The following is an 11,168-nucleotide window of genomic DNA, read 5'->3' as shown; positions in this document are numbered from 1 at the left end:
ACAGGACAATGTCGTCTGCAAGAAGCAGAGACGAGATCCTGTGGTCCCCAAACCGGACTCCCTCCGCCCCCTGGCTGCCCCTAGAAATTCTGTCCATAAAAATAATGAACAGAACCGGTGACAAAGGGCAGCCCTGCCGGAGTCCAACATGGTTTTCAACATCACATTGAATTTTGTTTGTCCTTATGAGATCTTTAGTGGACTGTTGGGTTTGAAGGAATGTGAATTCCTTTACACCAAATGGATTACACATTGAAACAATTTTATTGTCCAAAGAAGTCAAACAAAGAGTACATTAACTTAGGTACACCTGAACAGCCTGAATAGACACTTCATTTAGTGTCACAACACTTAATGGTTGTGCAGATCTTTTGTTCCTGAGTATTTTATACATGGACCTCAAGCTTGTTATAACTATGTTTATTTGGGAAATCTTATATAACTCCTTTGGGGAGTCTCTGCTCTAGTAACGTTAGCTTTTACCAATGCAATGCATATCGTGTATGCTTGCATTAACTAGCTAACGTTTTACATTTTCCCCTCAAGGTCATTAACGTTGATGTTAATTGAATCTCATATTGTAAAATTTAGCTCACGTTTTGCACGATTATAGTTGTAAAATGACAGTAAGTAAAGTAGGACTATTTAAAAACTTGATACCAACGGGAACTAAAGTTGGCTTACAATGAACAAGAACAGCTAACGTTAGCTTTAATCTGGCTAAGCAGCTTTGTTTTCGGGTTACTACAATATCTGACGGGGCTACAACATCGATTTCCCACTTATGAAGTGATTGTTTTGTGGCTGAAGAGTATAACGCTGTTCAGTGAAGAGCATATCACTGATGTAAACAAGTCGACGTGTCAAGAGTTTCAGCCTCCAAAACAAAGTGTGCTAGCTGTTTCAAACAGGCCTAGCTGCCCTTCGTCCTGCCTGCTCCACGTCGCCATTTTACAGCAGGCAGCCCCTTTTACACTCAGGCATTCTGAGAGCTCTACTGGGGACCTCGAGGGCCTAAGTTGCGGCAGATCGTCCAAATGCTCTCCTTGACGAAAATGACAATATTTCCATTCTCCGGCCCTAGACAGTGTACGATTTTTTCTTACCGTGTATTTTCGGATAGAAGGATATCCTTTGGTGTAAAGGCGCTAAACGGAACTTAAATTAGTAACCGATAATTGTTGCTTCTTTCTAGTCGGGCGCCATGAGTATCTCCTTGTTTCCTGTCCGTGCAACCGGATCTTATTTATTATTTTGTTGAAAACAGGGTCTTTACGTATCCAATCGTTGGTTATATTTACTAGCAGTGCCAGTTTTTATGTAGTGATAGTTTGGCCGTTACATGTTGTTTCTCCAAATATTCGCTAAATGTATTGTTATAAATTCTGAGGGGGACTATTGTTTTTAGAGGAAGGCGTGCTACGTATTTGGATGCGGAGTAATATGGATGAGTAATGGTCACAGTCACCTTGTTTAAATCAGAACATTGGTAGAGTAAAAAGTAATCAGCATGTCTACAGTTCAGGGTATGGCTTTACGTGTTTCTTTGGGTAACATTTTATAATACAGTAGTTTCATCTATTAAAAAATATGATTGCAAATGTGTCTGAGAAAATACAATATAAAACTACAGATAGTAGAACCCATCCTCGATTTTTTTTTCTAACATGACTTCGTTATATGATTTGAAATAAAGACAGGGTGAGAAATGCATCCCTACTTTGGAAAATTTGTCCTACACTATAGCAGCTCATATCCTAGGAAACATACCTTTCTCAAATTAAAAACTATGTAAGGCATCTATTGTAATCTCATATGGAAAAACTCCAATAATGTAAAAATATAACATTTAGATTAAGGAGGGTCAAATATGGCTGTTTAATACGGAATCTCGCGATAATTACTTCTTTTGATAACAGTAAGAAGAAGCTGGGCTATGTGGACTTTAATGTAGGCCAGATGTTTGTTGTTTCCTTTTTATGCTTGAATTAGTACTGAATTCTTACAGTGAAATATTATAATGTATTACAGTATCTATGTTTTTGCTGTGTGGGGAAGTTGGACTCAAATGTTGTAGGGGGTGTGGGAATGACAGTGATTTAAAACAGTCCTTGTGTTTTTCAGTTTAGTGAATGATAGAGACAGCTGACAGAGGTAGTCGTCCTGGAGCGTTTATTGTATTGAAAGTTAAAACTTTAATACAAAATATTTCAATCTCATAAATAGTTTCAAGGACGGAGACGTGTGTTGTCATCCAGTGCAAGTAATTGGCTTTGAAGCCATTTTCAGAAATACATCAAATTATACAAAACACATAAGCTTTAGGACACAAAAATAATAGATATTGCTATAAATACCAAAACAATTTAATAATGTTAAGAGCCTGAACCTGTCAGACATAATCTGGAATCTGATCCAGACAGCTTGTAAGAATATTTAAGTTGTGGCTGTTGGTCTCAATGTTTAGGCCACCATAACATGATATAATAGCAGTTCACAGATTTATCAGACTTAGTAAAGGGCGGTGCCAAAGATTGCAATTTTCTTCTCTGCACTTGGCCTTTGACATAATTTTAGGCCATTCTGGTATTTTAGAATTTGCCATCATCAGTGATGGCCACACAAATACTGCATTACATTCCTCCTGACACCTGCTAAAGAGAGAAAAATATTTGCTACCACATTACAGACAACTGCCAACTCATCCCTGTGTGCGTGTCTCCTCATTACTGATCAAGTGAAGAATCTGAGCACTTGAGGATGTCATATTTCACATAACCAACACGGTCCACCTGTCTGCGGGAATTCATACGCCAGTAGAAGCGGTCTCGGCAGAAGTAGTAGTGGCCTAAAACAGAAATATTCAAAATAAATCAGTAGAATATCAAATGTTGATTTTTATGTGCAACTAGCTACTGCTACAATATTTACTGGTTTTGTTTATTGAAAAGAAATATTTGAAATTGACAGATTTATTTACCATTGTACTGGAATACATCATGAGAATCATTGGGGACACCAGCAAAAGCAATATCTGTCTGTTTGGGGTACCCTGGGTCAATTTTCTGGGCCTTCACATCAAGTCTGTGTTGATCAGACAAAGAATCACACCAGAGAATGTCATTAAAAGTGGCAAAACAAAGTTTCTTCTGAATTCTAGATTTAAACATGCTGAAAGTACTACTGTAACTCACCTCCAGAAATTCTCCCCACTGAAGAGCAGCACTTTGGCTGTCCCCTTCTGCAGTGCTCCATCCACCTTCTGAATGCTTTTGGGGAGGCCGAGCTTCTCTATGCTGCGGGGACCCAAAACATTCTTCCCTGTGTACACCCAGAATCTGGTCCCTGTATAAAAAGAAAAAGCACTATGAAGCTGATCTGAATTTTGACTCATGTTATTGGTCCCTTATATGGTATGATGTATGAAGTGTCTTTACCTGAGAAAAAGTACAATTTCTTGGTCAGAGGCTCCTCAAAAGCAGTGTCAATGACTGGTGGCAGAGCTGGCCACCTCTCAGAAATAGAGAATGGTCCCCTGAGCTCTTCATCACCCTTGCCAGGCTTGTTCCAGTAATATCTGTTGATCAACGCAGAAAAATAGCACATCAACACAGCCCATTTTGTGTTTGTTGTCATTTTTACTTGTGTTACAGAGCAGAGTAGACTGATTTGCTGACCCGTCTTTGAAGAAATGCAATTCTCCCGCAATCACAGTGATCGCATCAAAGTTGATCATCTTGCAGGCATCTTTGGTTGGATTCACAGGTCGTGTGGTTGGCGGTGGAGTAGGTTCATCTGTAGGATCTGGTTGGGTGGCAGTGGGGGCGGGGGAGGGATCAGGGCCTGTTCCGCGTCCTTAAAAATAATAAAGTGGTGGGTGAGAGACAATAAAATGTAAACATTTTGATGTTTGATTTGAGTTTGCATGATATAGATGTAAGCAACTTATCATGACCTTACCATAGAGATACTGAATGCCTTCAATGTCGTCTTTATTCAGGGAGAAGTTTTCCACATAGCTGTACATAGGGTACATGAGAGCGTCTCTAACGGTGGAGTGTTCCAGGCCGATGGCATGTCCAAACTCATGGGCTGCCACCAGGAACAAACTGTAACCTGAATACATACAGTATGGAACATTAATGAGTGACAAGTGTAAATACATACTTACAGCATTTTAACTACACTGCTTTCTTTTTATGTTACTCACCCTTGTCAGGACAGAAGCCCCATTTCCTGTCTTCATCGTAGTTGTCAGTAGTACCGCACCACAGCTTGCCATCTCCTCGACCTACACTGGTGCAGGAGTCATATTTCTTACCCAAGAACTCAAAGGGGAAGTGGCATGGCTCACCCTCAGAATTTCCACCAATTACAGCCGTGTCTGGCCAGAGACATAACAAAAACAGTAAGAAAAGAAGCCACAGTGGTAGCCCTCCTCGCCATTTTTGCATTTTGGTTCTTGTCACTCACCACGACTGGGGCAGAATCCATATTTTTTGTCAATGTCAAAGTTGTCTGTGGTTGCACACCAGCGGTACCCATCACTGCGGCCCTCTGTGGTACAGCTGTCATATTCCTCCCCCAGAAAGGTGAAGGGAAAGACACACTTGGCTCCATCAGCATTTCCTCCAAATGTGTAAAGAACTGCAAGGATGGGAATTAAAGGCAAAGAATGAGCAGGTGAAGGGAGTCAGCATGTCACAAAAGCAAAGCCCTCATTTAGGAGACCTCTGGCCTTTGATGTCTCTTGAAGAATAAATTGTCTGGCTTACGTTCGCTCGGGCAGAAGCCATATTTCTTGTCTCTGCTGTAGTCAGCTGTGGTGGCACACCATGGCAGGTTGTCTGAACGGCCGTCAGTGGTACAGGTTGTGTAGGATTTGCCCTGGAAAGTGAAGGGGAAGTGGCACATGGCACCCTCTGCATTCCCATAGCGAGTCTTCACAGCTTAGGTGACAGAAGCGTATATTAATTTAAAACAGTGTATGAACTGAACACTAGAGGGAGACAACTACATGAAATATTGGTGGGGGCAGTAATATGTTTTGGTACTTACCTGCTCCTTTTCCCAGGGTCCAGAACTCATCGTCATCAAAGTGGGCATCTCCCTGCACACCCTCACCTGGGGGATAAGCATGAGCCAGAAGCCCATCTTTACCATCAAATGGGTATGGGTCCCCATGGTCTGAAAAGAAAATTACATTACACACATTAAAGTCTTTGATTTTACACTTGTGTTTAGTACAAAATAACATTTCAGTTAGGTAACATGGGTATGTAAAAAACAGATTAAATGACCACTCCACAAGCACACACCTTCTTTTCCAAATGATATCATGATGTCAGCCGTCCCATCAAAGAGGCGCGTAAACGTCAAAGGGGTCACATCACTCCACACCTTGAAGGCTCTGGCAAAGGCGTCGTCGATCAGAGAGCTCTCCATGTCTGGAGAATAGTTAATGATCCTGTAGAGAGTAGCAGAATGACACTCTATAACTGACAATGTCACTGAAGATATCCGGTGATGTAGCTCAATCAGACACTCCTGATACATGCATTATAATGTCATTAACTCTAGTGGTAGATTCTTTTTCTCTACTCACCTGTAAGTGATGTCATGATGGTCCCATTTGAGGTCTCCTGCAAAGGTTTGGTAGTTGGCCACATCGGGAACCCCACAGCGAGGTTGTTTCATGGCCTCCAGGGTGGACTTATCCAGCTTTCCAGTCTCCTCCAGCCCCATCTGCCTCTGCATCATCTTCAAAGCCTTCTCAGTGGACACCATGGACTGGAAGCCACTGCGGTGCTGCTGTGTTTCTAAGTAGCCAAACTTCTTCAGATAACTCTAGAGAAGACCATTACAAACCATATCAGTGAGTGCAGGTAGATGACTATTAAGTGGGGAAGGTGGCATTGTGCAGAAGTAAACATCTGCTTGAAAAACAAATTTGACACCTGCTTTCACTGAATTTAGAACAAAATATTTTCTTTTCATTAACATTATAATAGGAATCCCTGTTCAAGTAATTATTTCCCTGCACAGCTTGATTGCATTCTGTTTCTGGGATTTCAATCAATCAAAACAACACAAGCCATCTGTTACTCACTTCTGCCAGCTCCACATCAGTCATATTTTTGATGATGTCTCCTGGGAAGGTGACAAAGACCTGCTTGAGAGGATGGCTCCATCCATCCTGCATACATATCCCCAAAACTAAACACACAGCTGAAGCAAAGTATCTCATGATGAGACCTGCTGTAGAATGTAACAGCTTCTCCCCTGAAGATCAATTGTGTTTCTCCTTCAGCGGTTGCTTTGCTCTTTGTTTTGACTGGAGACTCTAGTATTTGCCTCTTTGCTGTGTGCCTGTTGTTGGAGTTTGGACCTTGTATATAAGCAATCTAACGTCTTAGTCACTTAACCTTGCCCCCCGCCTACCACCAACCTCAACCCTCCCACCTACATCTCGACAGACTTGCTGAATGCATAGGGGAAATTCCAAAATATCCACATATAGCTTTACCTAACAGCTAATACTAATTGAGTAATTGTTCATTTTTGGAGCTATTTCAAGCTAATTATGACTAACTCCTGTGGTTCCATTCATGTTCAAAAATAATGCATGCTGCCTGAAAACCCACACAACCAAATAACAAAGTACTTTGAAAGATTCTAATTTTTCTATTATCTTAAAAATTTACATAATAAAAGCCAGTATTAAAAGTAACTTTCATTAAATAATCTGAAGAGATAATTGCAGTGTTTAGATGCTCTTGTGCATTGTTGTTATCTTTTAATTCACAGGAAAACGTCTTTTTAACATGTTAGTGTATTTTTATCTGAGCCCAGCACACTCATCATGGGACCCAGCCAGACACTTCTGTTATCTCTGTGCTTAAAGTAGTTGTATGAAAAAGTTTGGTTCCACTTTTTTCAAAAATAGAAATTTATTTCTTCTCTATATAAAGTTGGGCACTGAATAAATGACAAAATAGGTCAAGTCAAAAGATTGTTGCAGAAAAACAAGGAAAAAATGTGTTGTCTGCTGCTCTCTTTTCTAAGCTGGAAACCTTTCTCTGTATTTAATGAATTAAACATTTTAATGGTAAATGATTCTGGTGGATAAAAAAAAAAATACATGCACTTATATTTATTATTTTGCAGTGTTACAATATTCTTATTGGCAAGAAACTCAGGAACCAGCTGTTTCATCATCATCATACACTGTTGCTGATGTAACTGCTTCATTGTCATGATGCCAAAATGACCCAATTTATTAGCAATGGCTTATACTTCACATGTGGTAATGAGTAACCAGATGTTTCTCCTTTTTTAACGATACAAAGAGGATCTTACATCTCTATGTCTCTATTTCTGATGCACATATGTGCAATATGTGTCAACAAAACACAAACAACTTGTGTTAGCTAATCTGGAATTCTGAGAATATATACCAACTATGTACAATAGAGAGAGTGTGTGTGTGTGTGTGTGTGTGTAGGCTGGATATATGTTGATATTTTGAGGTGTGTGAGTATCAAGGTGTGCCAGGATTTGTTTCAGCCAGCATATCATGACTCATTGCCTTCTCACATGAATGCCCAAAGCTGCAGATGAGGGGCTTTTTTGAGTGATCATGCTGCTGACTGCCTTTCTTTTTGTGCAAACATGTTTACTTGCCACTGCATTTTCAGATGCAGGGAAATAAACAAGTCTTATTAACCGATGTGCCAAGTCAGTACTCCATGTACAGTAGAGGGTTGTCCCGGCCAAAGCCCTTTATGGTTTTACAAGTCATGCATGTGGCTATAAAACACTGGCTACAGCTGAGACAGACCTAATATGGAGCGTTGTAATAAATTTAGTGCACATCCTGTCTCTTACAAATTGTGAATAGCCTTTTAGGGTGAAGAAAAGCATATGCCTTTTTGTTTCCCAATGAGGAGGAGGTGTGATGTTTTGAGCTGTGTGAAGGTAGCTTTCACAATATTTGAATCTGTGGTTTTTTTTCTCTCGAATTTATGGTTTCCTGATGTGGTTGTTACTTCACATATTCTGACACATTTATCATACATTTCTTGTATTTAACTTACTGTTGACGCATTAGAGATTACATATCCTCTTCTCATTAACCACTTCTCCTTTGTTGTCATGTTATTTCTGTTCATTATGATTTTCTCCCACAGAGCAGCAGCCATGGTTACACATATGACACCTGTAGTGACATACTGATGTAAAATAGCAACAAACCTAAAGTATTAAATATAATTCCACATGAAGTGAACAATGTTTTTTTTTTTTGCTGTGGCTATAGACATGTAAAACAACAATATAGTTAACACACAAAAATGTAGTTACACATATGGATTATGTTTCATTTGCACCAGAGTACCTCTTTCCAGCTTCAGATAGCTGCTCAACACAAGCCCACATTCATTTAATGCTGTTTTTGTGTTTATTCAGGCACAATCAAGAGTTTATTTCTGTTTATATGTGTCTCCAGAGCAGATCCCTAGGCCTCCTTTGAAAACATCTGCCACTGATTTTCCATGGCGTCAAAGGCTTAATGAATATGGCTCCATGCATTTTAACAAATGCCACATTTCATTTAGTTTCCCCACTTTTCTTCCAAAAAGACATCTGACACAGAGCCTAAAAGAAAAACATATTTTTGTGGCATTCTTCCCAAAGTTGGCCTTAATCACAGCACAGCCTATTGGCACACACTGTGTAATTGTACGAGGTGGTGAAGTGCGTCATCAGAAAACTGGATAATATCATGGTAGAGCAGCAGGACCCTCGCTGCTCATGTGGGTGCAATGATTAGGTTACGATTGTAACGACATAGAGAGGCACAATACTGCAAAACACTATTGCATATCCCAGACTTGGCTTGTTGGCACTTTGTCAGTAATTGTTCAAGTTGAAAACTGTGATTATGCATGGAGTTTTTGAAGTAGTGTATTCCCACCATGACATACTGATGTAAAATAGCAACAAACCTAAAGTATTAAATATAATTCCACATGAAGTGAACAATGTTTTTTTTTTTTTGCTGTGGCTATAGACATGTAAAACAACAATATAGTTAACACACAAAAATGTAGTTACACATATGGATTATGTTTCATTTGCACCAGAGTACCTCTTTCCAGCTTCAGATAGCTGCTCAACACAAGCCCACATTCATTTAATGCTGTTTTTGTGTTTATTCAGGCACAATCAAGAGTTTATTTCTGTTTATATGTGTCTCCAGAGCAGATCCCTAGGCCTCCTTTGAAAACATCTGCCACTGATTTTCCATGGCGTCAAAGGCTTAATGAATATGGCTCCATGCATTTTAACAAATGCCACATTTCATTTAGTTTCCCCACTTTTCTTCCAAAAAGACATCTGACACAGAGCCTAAAAGAAAAACATATTTTTGTGGCATTCTTCCCAAAGTTGGCCTTAATCACAGCACAGCCTATTGGCACACACTGTGTAATTGTACGAGGTGGTGAAGTGCGTCATCAGAAAACTGGATAATATCATGGTAGAGCAGCAGGACCCTCGCTGCTCATGTGGGTGCAATGATTAGGTTACGATTGTAACGACATAGAGAGGCACAATACTGCAAAACACTATTGCATATCCCAGACTTGGCTTGTTGGCACTTTGTCAGTAATTGTTCAAGTTGAAAACTGTGATTATGCATGGAGTTTTTGAAGTAGTGTATTCCCACCAAAACTCAATACACACACACACACACACACACATATATATATATATATACTCAACCTAGATTCTACAGTGTTTATGGTTCAACACTGTGCAGCAAGATTTACAGCTCTGTCCTTAAGTTTCAAATAGCCTTGTTAAAGCAAACTGTTTAACTCTCATGGTACAGTTGGTTTCCAGCTGGCAATTATAAATGTAAAAATCACTTCCTGATTGCTGCAGTTGATGTGGTTACTTGTCCAGCTTTCTTGTTCAGCTGCATTATGTTTTATGACAACTGGCTTGTTGACTTTGTGGTGGGACACTGAGCCTGTGCAACACATAGGGCCGTCACTGGGTTTGATGTAGAGGAAATGTTACCCTATCGTCATATCCAGGTACTTTACCCAGCCCTGCTGAGTTTGTGGTGCCTTGCAGTTATTCTGGGAACAGTTTTGTTTTTATACTCGACCAAACTCTCACAGCAGTTTATTTTGGCTTTCCAATTAGTTTGCCTTGCTTTATTTTTGACCATTTGATGTTGTTCATTTCACTATTATAGTAACAATGAAACCACAGCAGCACTGCAGCAGGTCTAATCTATTCTATCTAAATATTAGTAACCCATTTTAATTAGTCAGAATACCACGCATGCTTGTGGATGACAATATAAAACAAAAATCTTTGGAGCACAACAAGCAAAACAAATGACACAACCAGAGCTGATGAAAACAGGCAATTGCATGAGCAGAAACCATGTCCTGCACCCAGAGCTCTCGACTATCACTCATATAGCAGCTTGTCTATAATAAGTTATAAGTCCGTGTGATAAGTTTGACAGGAAAAATCTCATGAACAAACTTTAAACAGTTGCCATATCATGTTGTATACAATCATCTGAAGGGGACTATAGGGGCACGGCTTTGACTCATTTTTTCCCTGGAGAAGCAGACAGCAGTGATACTTCTGCTTCAGCAAACACTTTATCAAAGTCTACACTATTAGTCACCTTGGGGAGTGTTTTGTGTTTACTGTGGCAGCACTTATTCACACAATATTTTAGTGTATCACTCTAATAATCTTTTGTAAATGTATGAAAAGATGGATTCCAAAAGTGTAAGAAATCATACAAATAACCTAAAACTGTAAACACTTTCACATGCTGAAATAGTGATAGCAATAACGGTAATAATAAGGATGTCACATCCAGCCCAGGGCAAACAATATAAAATACTAGGTTAAAGTAAGTCATTTCAAAATGGCTTTTTGCTGCTGACTGTACGGTGACACAAATAAACCACCAAAACTAAGTGTAGATAATAGTTGTGTTAATCTTAAAAACCTTGAATTGGTCTTAAGTCTTCTGAAGACATCTGCTTCACATTAATGACTTTTCTCAATCTGATATGAGGAAATGAAGTTCCACTGCACTGCTAAGGATCAGAGCAGATTGCCGTGTCAGGTTG

General features: G+C 39.6%; 2 protein-coding genes across 2 annotated transcripts in view; both read right to left on the bottom strand.

The window, feature by feature from the left end:
* Window positions 1–1,439, bottom strand: part of LOC109971600 (zinc finger protein 335) — a 12,559-nt gene extending 11,120 nt beyond the window's left edge. The window contains 1 exon segment of the mRNA XM_020619966.1: window positions 1,107–1,439. The gene's annotated coding sequence lies outside the window, so the exon portion shown is untranslated.
* Window positions 1,440–2,155: 716 nt separating this feature from the next.
* mmp9 (matrix metallopeptidase 9) lies at window positions 2,156–6,379 on the bottom strand. Its single transcript, XM_020620661.1, has 13 exons — window positions 6,110–6,379; window positions 5,606–5,847; window positions 5,319–5,467; window positions 5,059–5,187; window positions 4,776–4,949; window positions 4,474–4,647; window positions 4,211–4,384; window positions 3,961–4,116; window positions 3,678–3,855; window positions 3,438–3,577; window positions 3,195–3,345; window positions 2,981–3,084; window positions 2,156–2,848 (listed from the first exon to the last, which is right to left on the bottom strand). The coding sequence occupies exons 1-13, from the start codon at window positions 6,245–6,247 to the stop codon at window positions 2,727–2,729; spliced, it is 2,031 nt and encodes a 676-aa protein (XP_020476317.1). The 5' UTR covers window positions 6,248–6,379; the 3' UTR covers window positions 2,156–2,726.
* Between the last annotated feature and the right edge of the window lie 4,789 nt (window positions 6,380–11,168).

This window comes from Monopterus albus, unplaced genomic scaffold (assembly GCF_001952655.1).
Source record: "Monopterus albus unplaced genomic scaffold, M_albus_1.0 scaffold6.1, whole genome shotgun sequence".
NCBI classification, from domain to species: domain Eukaryota; kingdom Metazoa; phylum Chordata; class Actinopteri; order Synbranchiformes; family Synbranchidae; genus Monopterus; species Monopterus albus.
Note: the sequence above shows the minus strand (reverse complement) of the source record. Positions and strands in the feature narration are given on the sequence as shown.

Excerpts from the sequence above, each read along its gene's own strand:
- mmp9 (XM_020620661.1), bottom strand. The coding sequence starts at position 6,247 with ATGAGATACTTTGCTTCAGCTGTGTGTTTAGTTTTGGGGATATGTATG. Across the intron at positions 5,468-5,605 it reads CATCATGACATCACTTACAG|GATCATTAACTATTCTCCAG; the intron begins GTGAGTAGAGAA and ends TACTCTCTACAG. Across the intron at positions 3,578-3,677 it reads TTGCATTTCTTCAAAGACGG|ATATTACTGGAACAAGCCTG; the intron begins GTCAGCAAATCA and ends GTTGATCAACAG.